Genomic DNA, 14,971 nt, shown 5'->3' with positions numbered 1-14,971 from the left:
CCAGCTGGTGCTTCTAACGCAGGGTATAATAGTTAATTTTTCTTCAACAAAGTAACCATCCCAGGATGATTTCATCTTTAATCTACCAGCTGAGTAGTCTACTGGAAAGAACAAGGAATTGCACCTGGGCTTTCCCTCTCCTAGCTCTGTGACTTCAGGCAAGTCCCTCACACCCTCTGGGCTATATGGAAGCTGATAGGCTGTATTAGATGGTTCTGCACACACAGACACATACACAGACACACACAGACATACAGACACACACACACACACACACACACACACACACACACACGACCTCATCATATTTAACCAGTCCTGCCTTTGCTGGCCCTGGATGGCCTTTTGCTATGGCTGCCATGCTGATGAGAAAGAGGGTAGAGCAGATCTTGGCAAGCTAGTGAGAGTCACAACTGTATTATCTTATATTACATCACATCCCTTTATTATTTGTGTGATCTTGGACAAATCACTTCATCTCTCTGGGCCTCAGTTTCTTATTCTGTCAAATTAAGTAGTTGGTCTAGATGATCTCTTAGGCTCCTTCCAGCTCTAAGATCCTATGAATTTGAACTCAGGTATCCCTCTTTCCTGTGCCACTGAGCTGCTTCAGTAAATGGAAAGGCATGGATTTAGTTGCTTCCATGGTCCTTTCTGACTCTGGCCCAGCGATCTCCTAGAGCTTCCATCCTATTCTGAGGTCTCCTGATTACTTAAATATATCACTATAAGCCATCTAGGCTACTCCTTTGCCACCATGCAGGTTCAGAGTACAGGTTTTCAAACTACCAGTTGTTGGGAATTGGCCAACTTCTCTTGGTCTTCCATTTTGTTCTCATAAAACTCATCTACTGTAGATATTTGTTTCACAGAACCTTAACCACTTGCTTGAAGCTTGAACCTGTATGCATCAGAAGTCCTCTAGCTGACCTCTTGGAAGGTCAAAGGTCATCCCTAATGAAAGAGAAGGTAAATGGGTGCAATAGGACAAGAAGCACTAGACTGGCAGTGTGGGACCAGGGTCTATAGACTCTTCTCCCACTAACTTTTTGAGTGACCTGGACTTTATTTTTCCTGCCAAGGCAAGATGGAAAGAGATTATTTCCAATGTTCCTTCCAGTTATCCTGTTCCTGTCCAGTTTCCAAAGTCTCTTCTGGTTTTGACATCCTATTGTGTCTCCCTAGACTTGCTTTGCTGCCATCTGCTTGGGTCAGCATGTCCAGTTTCTGGAGATGCTAACCTTTTAGCAGCTTCCCTTTCCCTCCATCCTATGAATATCGATGCACAATAACAGGCAAGGCATCAGAATCAGAGGAAGCATAAATAGAAAAGCTTTTATTTTGATTAGTAGGTTACAGTCTCATTTGCACTATATAGTTCAGAGGAAGTAGGCTGGGGATTTTCTTAAGCATAGGAGTTCTTTAGGCAGCTTAAGGGAATGGGAATTTCTGGGAGATTTGGCGTGTCCAGGTGGTGGGGTGAAAGGGAGGCAGGGGGTTCTCAAGTAAGTCAGGGAGGTGGAAGTCTTGGCAGGAGCTAATATCCCCCCTCACCTTTCCAAGTGGTGCCCAGTGGTCTCTGGCTGCCTGCAGGAGGCTGGAGCTGGTATGATGGCAGGATCACTTGGGGACCACTGGATGAGGCTCCTTCTTTCCCAGAGCCCTGTAGTAGCTTAGCTCCCTCACCAATGGTGCCACCCTTTCTCATCCCTCTACCCAACACAGCTGAGAGCTCCTGGTGGTCCTTGGAGGGAGCTTTGGAATCTCAAGGCAGGGTTTAAAAGGGAAGCATTGTAACAAGAGGCTCCCTAACCCCTTCCAGTTGTCCTCTCTCCTGAAGCTGACCCCCTGAAGTCATAGGATAGTGAAACCACCCTGGATTGCAAGCTAACAAATATGGATTCAAATTCCAGCTCTATTAATGATTCACTTTGTGATTTGAAGCAAGCTGTGTTTCCCTTTTGGGGTCATTTTCTTCCTCTGTAAAATAAATGGAGGGTTGGCATAGGTGATTTCTAAGATCCCCCCCAAGCCCGGTGACTTGGTTGTAGGTGGGGGAGAAGGTGCTATCATCAAGGTTTTTTCCCTGGTTTTTTTTCTAGGACTCTGAGAATAGAGAGAGCCAGGATAGGGTTGCCCCAGAAAATGATGGGCTGCTTGCCCAGGTCTAGGGAGGGGGAGAGGGAGAGAAGAAACTAGACTAATATTAGTTTGTATATGTAATATCTGAGGGAGGGGTGGAAGAGCAGTGGCATGGGGTGGGGAGCTCAGGAGGAGGCAGGGTCATCCCTCCAGTGGGGCTAGGGGAGGCCTTGACTGGGGCTATAAGAGAGACCCTCAGGCCTCCCACATTAGCCAGTGGGAGAGGGGCAGTCAGCCCAGCCTGGTACAAACAGCAGAATCCTTTGAAGTGTTGGGAACGGGCTGCCAGGCTACCAAGGGGGAAGATCAGAGGCAAGGAGGGGAGGGAAGCAAGGACTCCCCTCACCCCCTGCCTCTTCAGAGCCCCTGCTCAGGCTGAGGGATGGGGGGGAAGAATCCAGTGAGCTTAACTTGATATACAAGGCTGCCCTGCCCCTGGTGCCAGCTGCTTTGAGCATGGGCAAACATTGCCCCTGCTGGAGGGGGGTGTTTGCCGAGCTGAAAGGAACAGAGGAGAGGGCCACCGGCCAGCCACCCAAAGCAGGTCCTCTGCAAACACAAGCTTCCACAGAGGGAGCCCTGGGGGGTGGCCCCTGGGCAGAAGAGGGGGAGGCGTCTGATCTGGTTCCCTGAGAAACCACCATCCATCCTCCAACCTCATACTCTGGTGGGGGGCGGTGAGGGCAGGCACTGGGAAAGCTGTGTCTTGGGCCTCTTGCTAGGTTTGAGATCCTGAAGCTCTTGGGGCCTGAGGTGTCTTGCCTTTCCACCTAATCTGGCTGTGAAAAGGACAAGTTACCAGAACTAGTTTGCCCTAGAATCAGACAGAAATCCCTCAAAAGCCTGAAGGTTTAGATGACTCTTATCTTTCCCATCCTTCCTCCCTTCTTCCTCTTTTCTCTTTCACTGGCATCAGCTGCAGCCCAAGGCCACTGTTCCCCTCGGTCTCTTCTCTCCTCCTTGGGCCTCCTGAGCAGAGTGCTGGAAATCACTGCTCATGGGTCCCATTGAGCATTGGGGAGTCCACTTTGGAAGGACCTGGCTGGCACTTTCAGCTCCTACCTTTGAGTTAGAGGCAGCATTTTATATATATATATATATATATATATATATATATATATATATATATATATATATATATATATATATATATATATATATATATATATGCACGGGCTCTTACATTCCACTATATACATTGTTGAAAGGTTAGAGTAATCATTTAAATTAAAGACAAACAGAAATCTATTAGTATGATAGAATTGTCAGACCGATGCTCCTTGGCAAGGAAATATTTGAGTAGACAGACCCAGAAGAACCTTGGGCCAGGCATCTGCTTAGGTATTTGTGAGGAGGAGGACCAAGCTAGGGGGAGGGGGCACGGGTGTTCTAGCAGGTCAGTGATGGGCCTGGGGACCTTGATCCTGAGTATGGGGATGCAGGGGAGAAGTGCCGAAGCCAGCTCGAGGCCTGGCCTAGCCAGTAGAGTGATGGATGACTCAGTTCACAGTTGTAGCCACTCATCACAAACCAGTAATGAGCTCTAGATATGGCGGGGTGGACATCAGGGTGAAGGCTTGAGACACTTTGCTTCATAGTTGTTCAGAGACTTTCCCCTCACAACAAGCCATGTTTAGAAGGCCCTCTAAGGAGCTTCTTGGGGTTTTGTGAAATTTAGACTTTTTTTGGTTGGAGAGGGCTGGATGTTTTAGGGCTCTCTAGTCCTGTCTCTGGAATGGGATCTTCTTCACCCTCCAGAAGAGAACACACAGTAAGTCTACCTTTAGCCTAATTCCACATTACTCAAGGAAACTGTCATGACTTTGCCAGCTCTCCCAAGGAGCTGATTCCGAGGGAGCGGGATGCAATGGGGGAGGATTCTTTCTTACTTTTATCATGTTCAATGTTTATCTTCTCCCTCCCCTTTCCCCTGTGTCGTCAAAGCTAACCCCAAGAGGTACATGGAGTTTGAAAGACTCAGGCTCCCTATTTCTATGATGGGGTTGGCCAAGAACAACTGATCTTAGCTCTTGGGAGTCATGGGGGAGACTGCTTTCAACCAGGAAAATGAAGGCATGGGAAAAAGAAAACCTGGTCAGGCAGAGCTAGACAGAGTGCTGGTGACTTGGCCAGTCTCTTGACCTGGTTTCAATCTGCCTGGGGAAAGATCATTTTACATCTGACTCATGACCACCTTCCAAGGGTGGCTGGGTCTACTCTTCCCATGTGGTCTTTGGTTATTTGGTTTCTAAAATGGGCTCATTTCATTCACACTAGAACTGACCAAGAATGGAGGAGGGGGGAAAAAAGAGTGACAGAGACAGATAGAAAAAGAGACAAACTCAGAACGACAGAAAGAGAAAAAGAGAAAGAGAGAGAGAGAGGGGTATGATTGCTGGGTCACAGTGAGCTGCTGGGGGAAGGGGAACAGAAGTGCTCAAGCAATGGCCAGAAAGGCATCTCCCTGGTCCCTATGCCAGACTCCCACCAGGCCCTCTCATATCCTGGACCTTTTGGAGGTCTAGCTTATAATCAGTGGAAGAGATTGGAGGGAGAGACATTACTGTCAATTAATGGTCAGGCAACAAGCCTTGGAATATTTAATTTTTCAAAGTGGTGAGGGTCCAGAGGGGCTAAAGTTTCCCTTTGCCTCTTCAGCTTTCATATATGGAAGCATGAGCTTGAGCCTTCTTTCCCCCCTTGCCCCTCCCCACCTCATCAAACAATGGAGTTTAAAGCACTGGATCTGCAATTGGTGGACCTTACTAATGTGACTTCAGGTGAGTTACTTCCCCCTCTGTGTAGAAGGAGAGGTTTAGACCATAGACAGCTATGAATCTGATCATCCGATTACTGACCAGAATAATAAGGCAAGGCTTGGTATTCAGTAGATGTTTGTTGAACTGAATAGAATTGGCTGACCTCTAAGCCCATAGCTGCCTTTGGCCTCACAGGCTGCCCCATATTGTCACTTAAGTGTAAAGAGCAATCAATTCTCCAGGAGAAATTTCCAGAAATCTGACTGCTTCAGGTCCCCTCCTAAGGTCAATATCAGAGAGACTAAGCAGAAGGGTGAGCTCACTGGCTCCCCTTTCCTTGGCAGGTGCTTGAATGTGCCCTACCTATGTGAGCATGTGTTTGCCCACACACAACCCAGATGTGTGCCATTACAAAGATATGAAGTTCATAATCAGGTACACCAGGAGGAACCTATGGGAGCAAAGTGCTAAGTACATCTGGGACATCATCTACCACCTGGTAGGGCCTTTGGAGTGGATGCTGGATGGAAAGGCCCAATGAATATGATGAAGACCACCAGTGGCACGAGGTAGCCAGGGAGGATGAGAAGTTGGGGGGGGGGGTGAAGAAGCTGAGGGGAAAGTTTGGCCACCCACTACTCTGACCTTCTCTGTCCAAGCATCAACTGTTTGAAGTCTACCTGGGCCTTCCTTAGTGTTGAGAACTAAAAAAGACCTTTTAAGGTTTTTGATATTCTGAGTGGGGGCCTGAAGCCCTGCTGTAATGGGTTGATACACCATTGTGGTATCTGCTGGATGATGAGGTCTTATGATGACTTGGCCTGGGTGTAGATGTATAGATGTACCTATGTATGGCTGCAGGGGTAGGGAGCTGTGTAACGGACCGGTTGGGGAGGCAACAGTCAAAAACTGTAAAAGTGGCGGCCTCCCGATCTGGAGTCTGGTTTGAAGTATGGTCTGAACAGCAGGGTACCCAAAGAAAAAGCAGACTTTACTATCAAGATTTTCCCTTTCCCATTCCCTCCTTGTACATCCCCTTCCTGGCACAGTACAACTGTGATAGGCACTCATTCTCCTGAGGGGTGGGATAAAGGGGGGGTGTTCTAGGGGAGCGGTGTTCTAGGGGAGATGGCAGGTGCTGCAGCTGTGGTGGGAAGGGGCTTGTTGAAGGGAAAGGACTGCTTGGAAGTTACACAAGTGAGTCAGAATAGTGGACCACTGAATTGTAGTCGGGGGGTGGGCTGTGGCACTCAAGGGCTGGATCCAGGGCATAGGCCAGAGGGTCATCCTCATCCAGCTGGGCGGGCAGCTGGGGCTGCAGAGCCTCCTTCTCCTCAGACAGCAGCACGGACTCTTTGCTTCTGCTGGCTGTTCTCAGGCTAGGGAAAGAAGAGCAGAAGGTGACCGAGGATAGAGAGGGAGGCATCTTTCTTTTCTTGGAATGACAGGGTGGGGGTGGGGGTGGGGGTGGGGGTTGAAGGAAGGGCCCATCCTGAACACTGAGGCACCATCCACCCTGGAGGCCTAAATGAAGGGCCAAAGCTGTTCCTGCCAGTGGGCTTCCATGCTAGCTGAGGATGTCCAGCACTGAGACCGGCTGTAAGTTACTGGGCCAATTTACAAAGAACCCAGCCCAACCCCACTGCTGATGTTAGCTTGTGGCCCAAGCACCTCCTAGAATTGCATTGCTCCTTTTTCATTCGTTTTTCAGTCATGTCTGACTCTTCGTGGCACATTCTAGGTTTTTTCTTAACCGAGATCCTGGAGTGGTTTGTACTTTCTTTTCCAGCTCATTTTACAGATGAGAAAGTTGAAGAAGAGTGAAGTAACTTGCCAGGATCACACAGTTAAGTAGGTGTCTGAGGGTAGGCATTCTGATAGGGAACAAAGCTCAAAGAGATGGGGGGGGGGGGAGTCTGATGTCAGCAGGTGGTGAAAGCCCTTCCTGTTGCTCATGTGAGCCACCCATGGCAAGGCTGTGTCTGAAACAATTGAATTCAATAATCCCAGCTGTGACATCCCCTAAACTTGACCTCCAGTTGTTGTCACCACCCTTGGAAGCTGACATCATAGCAAAGAGACTTTGTGGAGTGGCATCTTGCTGGCATGGTCCACTATTCTTAAGGTCATCAGTGGGGCTCTGGGGTACTTTGGGTTTGCCTTTCATGACCCCTGGCTGGGACAGTGGTTGAAAACATTGTGCTTTGGATCAATCTGCTCTGTGATCTGGCTTGGTCACAGGCCTAAATCATTTGGTACTTGAGGCCAGGATTGGCAATTATCACCCTCACTGCTCACTGCCTACTGCCTACTGCCTTCCCCCTCCCCCACCCATTGGGCATGTTCAAAAGTACACAATCTCAAAGCTGCAAGGAGCCTTGGAGATCAGCCAATACATTCTCCCTTTTTTACAGGGTGGGAGAAGGAATTTATCCAAGACCACGTGGACCAGCGATAATAAAGATGAGATTTGAACCCAGGTCCTCTGACTCCTAATCACCCTCCTTCTCACTTTGCATTAATAATCTATTTCCCTAGTTAGCAGACACTCCAAACCTTGAAGTTAGGGCTTCTGCTTTGTCTCTCATGTCCCTCCTTCTCCCCTGGCACTTAACTTGGACCTGAGCCCAATTGATCTGCCAGTGTTGGCTTTACTGATCAGCCCACCAAGACTACAAAGGCAGTGAAAAATGCTTAATGAAACAAATTGCAATCCAATCCAGAACTTGCTAAGTCAATATGTGGCCTGGAGGTCTGTTTCTCTTTGAGTCTGAGTAGATGGGCACATCTCATGTCCCTCAGCTACTTGTGACAAGACCTCAGTAGACAGAGGTTGGCAGCTTCAAATGACTTGGCTCATTCTCTTTCCCTAAACAGCTGAGCTGCCCTGCCCTGCCCTCAGGTGAACTAGAACACTGGGCCCAGAATCAGGAAGATCTGAATTCAAATTTGTAAACATGGGCAAGTCACTTTACTTGTCTGCCTCAGTTTCCTTATTAGTAAAATGGGGATCACTCAGCTGCTGAGATTGTTGTTATAAATCTCTTTGTCCAGGAACTTCCACATATAGTATGTGCTTATTCTTTCCTTCCTTTCAGATTAGGGTAGGATATAGTGGGGATACTCCTTCAAAGAAGGTAAAGGGAATCAAAACAGATACCAAGGCCCAAATTTCTGTGGGTGCTAGTGTCCCAGATTACTCAAAATCTTTCTGGAGGGATCAGAGGTTTCAGGCTGGAAGGGCAGTCCCTTCTTGGCACAATGGAAACTGACTTGGAGGGGCTAAGCAAGCGACCCCCCCCCCAGTCATGCAGGTCTCAAGAGGCTGTGCCAGAATTCACATCCAGGTCCCTGACACCAAATCAAGAATTGTTTCCAGACCTGGATTTTCAGTATAGAAGCAGGGCCCAGGCAGAACTCTGGAAGGAACACTAGCATCAGAATGCCTGGCCTGGGACTTTGAAGGCAAGGGACCACAGTTCAAATCTTGCCTCTTTGACTTATGTTTATATGAGAATGAGCACTTGGATCTTCTGGGAATTAAGGAAGTTGGACTGGATGACTTCAGAGACCCTTTCTGATCTGTAAAATGGGCATAATTGTCATACTTGTAGCCTCACCAGAATCTTGGGGCTTTACAAGGACTCTGGCAACATGAGTTCACTGTAACTTTCCCCTGTTGCCCTCCCATATTGGAATGGGGGGGGGGGGAGAAGGAAAGACTTTAATAAGCCCAGCCTTTCTCTGTACTTCCATATTCTTGGTGGGGTTCCCTATCTAGCAGCTAATTGCAGTGGGAAATAACTGAAAGCAGAGGCAGAGGGGTACTAAAGGGGACAGAAGGGGTTTTTCCTTTTCAGTTTCCTGAGTCATCTTGGGGAAGAGCAGGGAGGGGAATGCAGGGCAGGTTGGGAGTAGGCAATGATTGGGGCTGGTGGGGTCCAAGGAGTCTAGGATAGCATGGGCCTGGCAGAGGGAGACTTGTGCTCCTCCTAGGACCCTCCATCTCTGATGCCATGGCCCTGATGGTGGGAGGGCCATTCTCCCTGATGATCCTGGGGGTCACTTGCCTCCTTTTAATGTCAGATTCCAAGCTTGGTATCTGGGCAGGGTCAAGCGGTGGGGAAGGTCAGAATACACCCAAAATTTAAGCTCAGAATAAAGCCAAGGTTTGCAGTTGCTGTGGGCCTCGGGGCTTTGGGTCATCAGGAAGGAGAGCTAGGCCTGCCACCAGTACAGGCCAGTCAGCCTTTAATGATCATTTCTGGAGCCTCTTTTGCAGAATAACTCAGATTAAAGTGTCTAGTTCTATTTTTATTCTACTCTCAGCTTGGGGAAAGTATGCAGATTCTGTCTTTTTATTGTTTTTTTTTTCCCTTCTTTCTTTATCATCCTGTTGGATTGATCCAGTCATCACTCCAAGAAGCTCTGGCCAAGTCCAAACCCAATCTCCCTTGCATCCTGAAAAGAGGGGCAGGGCAGGGACCCTGGAGGGGTCCAGTCTCAAAGTACTCAAGACCATTAGGGGACCTAAGGGGTGGTTAAAAAGCCCATTTCTATTTTGCCAAGAACTCTGGTCCAGATTCAGGTGGGGGGGGGGGTTGGAGCTCATTCAGAGGACAGTCTGACCTAGTTAGTGGTACTTGAATTGGAAGAGGGGGTAGCCTGCCTGGCCTGAGCCCCTGTATGGGCCAGTAGGTGGCTGTAGGCACTGGCAGAAGACTGGCTTTTAAAAACTCCTGAGGAACTGCTGGTACATGAAGTGGTAGCAGGGAAGACTGGCTCAGTCAGTGAAAACCTTTTCCTCCCAGAAGACTCCTGGGCTCTTTGACCCAGGGGACCTTAGAGACAATTCAGTCTAATCCTTTTATTTTATAGAGGAAGAAAATGAGGCCCAGGCATGCTCATTACTAAGGCACAGGAGGTTCTTCTCTGTTGGCAGAGAGAAGTCCCTGCCACATTTATCTGCCTCACAAGACCACTGTGAGGAGAAATGAGATCATGTTTTCAAAGCACTAGAAAATCAGCTGTTTCTCGCCATCACTTTGTTTTCATCTTTTTTTGCTGGAGTTCAGATGGAAAAGGTCCTGGGATAAGTCATTAACCTATGTTGGATCCAGTCCTGCTTTCCCACCTTACAGCCTTTTTTCATGTGCTCATTAGTAAATGAGAAGCTGTGCTGCAGGGTGGAGCTGGCCTCTAACTGGGAAGCCCTTCCTTCAAGTCTTGCCTCTGGCCTGTACTGGCTCCCCAAACCCAAGGTGAAGAGAAAGTACTGATCAGCATGGGTAGAGTGACTACCCACTGGGAGCTCCCAACTGATGAAATCACAGGACCTGTCCTGGCTTTTTGGTTCAGATCTAGGATTTCACTGGTCTTTAACAAGGTTGTCTTAGTTGTTTGGGGCAAGAAGTGAAGTAATTCACTGCCCACTTGGAAGGTCAAAGGGCAGACTTGAACCCAGGACTTCCTCACTCTGATTTCCCTTTCTACCTCCATTGATGCCTTTAGCAATCCTCTCCCTTCTCCTCTCAGCATTTTCTTCCTCTACATATCATCTGCTCTCCCAAACCAAGGCTTAGTGCAACTTTAGAGAGATCATCTTTTTTCTTAATCCATCTCTGGGCAATGAAACTAGACTAGAGAGAGTCCTTTCACTATGCATTGGTACAAGTAGACATTCTACTCTTGAAATTGGGACAGTTTTAAAAAATCTTGTAAGTAAGGTACCTTAGAATTTTAACAGAACATTCAAAAACAGTCAAAACAGAGAGGTGGAAACCATGTGAGAACAGGCTCTCTTCCCTCTGGGCCTAGAAGCCAATCTTGCTTTTGGCATCACTGGGACTCTGAGATGGACTGAGATGCCTAGGGTTTGGATACAAGACAAATTGGCACTAAAGAGAGCAATCTAATCCCCTGGTCCCAGCAGCCACTCCAGGTTTCATGGACTTGCCTCCCTAGCCCCGAGTACCAACCCAGTTTCTTGAGAATCTCTCCCAGTAAAGAGAGTTTTGAAGCCTAATGGCTATTGTGAAGTTAATGGGCCTTTCAGATGGAGGGTGTCATGGCAGCAGCATTTTCCTCCTTCCACTCCTTTGCCAATGACTTTTAGGGTTGCCAATTTTTCCTTTTGGTGGGGAAGGGTGAGATGATCTGGATCCAGAAGAGAGATACTCTTAACCATTTAACTCCCAGCCCAAACATGCCCTCACTCCTCAGGGCAGGGAAGGGTGGATTTCCAAAGCCATGTTCCAGAGTAGTTGCCTGGGGGTGGGGGGTTGATACACTGGAGGTAGACTTTGAGCTATAGACCACAATGAGCTGTAGGCTACCATGGGGGAGGAAATAATTGACTGGTGAACCATAATGGAACAATCCCTTCTGCAGATGGAATGGAATTCGTAATAAAGGACTGGGGCTAGTCCTGAAGGATTAATCTTGGCCAAATGACTGCCCTGTAGAAACAAGTTTGCTGTACTCCCTTCCCCACCATCTGCCCTGCCTAACATGAAACATGTCTTTGAATGCTCAGGGGACACTACCAGTTCTGAGGTGGACAGGGACTTAGAGGTCATGGGATCATAGATTCATAGCCAAAAGGGTCATAAGAAGCCAGTGAGGAAATTAGGCCCTATATCATTTGCCCAAGATCACCCAACTCAGAGATGGCAGAGCTCTTTAGGCTAGACTGTGATATTTTTCATCCAGGCTAAGTTATTCCCCATCTCTGGACCTCAGATTCCTAGGCAGAAATCTCTTTTACAGAATCCCCAACAAGTGGTCAGCCTGCCTTTGTTTAAAACTCACCAGTGATGGGAAGCTCACTACCTGTCAGGGCAGCCCATTTAACATCAGACATTCATTTAACCGAATAGGCCTTGGCAAAACCTGTCTCTACAGAGCAAGATGTTGCCTGAGTCCATTGGACTTCCCTAGTCAATTCTCATAGGGAAACACCAAAAGACTTCTGCATCCTATTGAGTCCCTTGTCGCTTCAGAGAGGACTATATTTCTGGCTCTGGGGTCTGGTAGAACTGAAGCCTATTGGTGTTGGCTGGGCCCTTGAGGGACAAGGTTTGAGAAGAGGAGAAAGAGGGAAGCATCCCCTAGAGTGAGACCTGGTCTACTGGGAGGGCCAGAACTAGAAATTGCTACAGATTCATGATGGGGAGAATTGAGGCTGGTATGAAGGATACTCCCTGCCCTGGTGAGTGGCAGTACCCCAAGTTCCTACATGGCCTAGGACAGAGTTGACTGGAAGCAGAAAAACCTGGGTTCAAATGTCACTTCTTATAAAAGTTCCTCCTCTGGGAGTTACCTGTACTGAGCAAGCCACAGGTCCAGGAAACAAAAGTGTTTGGCATTGTGCTAGATACTGGGGACACATTGACACAAGCCAAAAACACATTACACAAGGATAAGGCTGGAATGTGAATATCTAAGTTGAGAAGGCTGATTTGAAGAGGGGCAGGTCACTTATAGCCAGGGAGTGAGGGAACACTTCCCAGAGGAGGTGGTACCTAAGTTGGGCCTTGAAGGAAACCTAAAAGGTAGTGTGGAAGAGGGAAAGAAATGCCAGACAAGTCAGATCACCTGTGCAAAGAAATGGAGGTGGGAAATGGAATGCTTAGTTTGGGGAACATTGAGTAGCTTGGCTTGGTTCAAGTGTAGAGTGTGTGAAAAAATTCAACATGTAATAAGTAGAAGTGAGATAAGAGGGGCTTTCAGTGGCAGAAGTATCTTAATCTAGAGGGAAAGGTCAGACTTGGGCTTTAGAAAGATCATTCTGACAGTGGGGTAGAGATTGGGACAGGTAGACTGGAGGTAGGGAGATCAAATGGGAGGGGGGTGGGCTGGAACTGAAGAAAGGGATGGATCTGATTCGTTTAGGATTTCCAACAGGTCAAACTTGGCTACTCATTGGATTCTGGAGGTGGAAGAGAGGGAAGGGTTGTGAATGTGGGCCATTGAAAATCTACTAATTTCCTTGATAGAGATAGGGCAGTTAGTGGGAGGGGTGAGGTTAAGGGGGAGAAGCTGACTTCTAGCTGGGCCACATGGGGACATTCAGGTGGAGAAGGCAAGTAGGCAGATGATGCTCAAGAGGAGATTCAGGGCTGGATTGTCAGAGCTGGGAGTTATATGAGTAGACACAAACATTGAGGCTAGAGAGCCCAATGAGGTCACCAAGCCACAGAGCATTAAGGGAAATGAGAAGAGGGTCTGGCAGAAGCCTTGGGAGGGGGCATTTATGATGATCCTCAATACCCATCCCACCCCAGTCCCCATTGCACCAGTTTGCCCCTCTCTGGGGCATGTGGCAATGGGTAACAGGAGAGGTTGGCTAAGGACATATATCTCTCCTCTATCCCTAGTGGACCCTTTGTACTCACGCCAAAGCCATGAGTCCATATGGCCAGGATCGAGTCTCCAGGCGCTTCATTGCAGGCAGCAGCAGCCCACTCTGCAACTCGTTCTCCTGGGCAGAAGAAGGGAGAGGGGTCAGCAATTCTGAGTGTCACTCTGATGTCCAAGCCTTGAATCTGAGAAAGGTCTACACATTCTCAATGGGTGCTCACCGAAGTACTATGAGATGAGTAAGGCGAGTAAATCAAACATTATTCTTCCCATTCTAACGTTGAGGAAATAGGCAATTTGCTAGGTGCCCCCCATGAACAGTGATCTTCATGCTGTGTCATGCTCCCTCTTCCTTGAGGTCCCACTGACCAGAAAATAGGCCACAAAAATTGGTGCCTAGATGGCCTGGCATCCAGAAAAAGATCACAGCTAGTTGGGTGGCTCTTGGCAAATTGCTTGGCCTCTCTGGACCCATTTCTTTACTTATCACTGGGAAGAGGGGAGACTACAAAAGAATGACTCACATTTTTATCCTGCTTCTTCCCACACATACTGGTACTGTATAAATTCCTACCCACCTGGCATACCAAATCAGATGGTGATGAGCCAACTTAAGAGATGCTTAATTTGAGCCCTGAATTGGTTTGGTCTCTACCCTGGCTACTTGGTGTCAGAAACACTGAGTTGGAATCTTTGTCCCTACTAGAGCTTTGTGAACCTCAGGTTTTCTCATTTGTAAAATTGATTGAGGCTTTGCTTTGAGCTGGGTTTGAGGTGGTAGGTTGGGAGAGTGGGGGAAGGCTTCAAAGAAGAGGAAGCCTCTGTAATGATTAACTTTGAAGGAGAGTTGAGCACCCTTCAATTTGAAATTGAGGATTCCTGAAATCTGGTCCAACTTCTTTCTCTATTTTTTTTAGTTTTTTTTGCAAGGCAATGGGGTTAAGTGACTTGCCCAAGGCCACATAGCTAGGCAATTGTTATGTGTCTGAGGCTGGATTTGAAGTCAGGTCCTCTTGACTCCAGGGCTGATGCTCTATCCACTGTGCCACCTAGCCTCCCCTTCAACCTCTTTCTCTTAAGGATAAGGAAAGTTCAGTCATTTGTCCAAGATCTCTCTATTGAAATGTAGCAGAGGCAGAACTGGCAGTCAAGTTCTCAGACAACAGAATCCATACCTCAGGTTGAGGTGGCTGGATGATAGAGGGAAGGGAGAATTCTCTTCAGTCTAGGCATGGGGTACAAATGTAGAGAGGTAGGCAAAGACAGAATGAGACAGGGGAGAAGGGTGGACCAGCATAGTCTAGTATGGGTTATGCTTATAAAGCTCATGGAATTCTGCTTCTGATTCTCTCCAAAGCAATTCCAATATCATCCTATTCCCTCTGCACCCCCCTTCATCATATTTAGTCTTACTGAATGACTGTAGAATGAACCCAGTGAAAAATCTAAATGGTTGTGAAGCTGAAACCATTCTTGGTGTATATGTGGAGGCAGGTGAGCAGCTAGGTGGCACTGCAGTAAATAGAATGCCAAGCATAGAGTCATCAAAACTCATCTTCTTGAGTTCCAATATGGCCTCAGACTCTTCTAGCTGTGTGACCCTGGGAAAGTCATTTAATTTTGTTCAGATTCTGTTTCTCCATCTATAAAATGGACACAACAGTACCTGCTTCTCAGAGTGGGTAGCTAGGTGGCACAGTGGATGGAGT

At 47.7% G+C, this 14,971-nt stretch overlaps 1 protein-coding gene across 1 annotated transcript in view; it reads right to left on the bottom strand.

The window, feature by feature from the left end:
* Positions 1-1,309: 1,309 nt before the first annotated feature.
* LOC141502480 (vascular endothelial growth factor receptor kdr-like) overlaps positions 1,310-14,971 on the bottom strand; it is a 203,848-nt gene continuing 190,186 nt past the window's right edge. The window contains exons 29-30 of the mRNA XM_074207234.1: positions 13,298-13,383; positions 1,310-6,280 (exon numbers count right to left, since the gene is read on the bottom strand). Of these exons, the coding sequence (XP_074063335.1) occupies positions 6,091-6,280; positions 13,298-13,383 (276 nt within the window). The 3' untranslated portion in view covers positions 1,310-6,090. The remainder of the gene's footprint in view (positions 6,281-13,297; positions 13,384-14,971) is intronic.

The sequence above is a fragment of the Macrotis lagotis genome, chromosome X, assembly GCF_037893015.1.
Source record: "Macrotis lagotis isolate mMagLag1 chromosome X, bilby.v1.9.chrom.fasta, whole genome shotgun sequence".
NCBI classification, from domain to species: Eukaryota; Metazoa; Chordata; class Mammalia; order Peramelemorphia; family Peramelidae; genus Macrotis; species Macrotis lagotis.
This window is presented reverse-complemented; position numbering and strand designations above follow the sequence as displayed.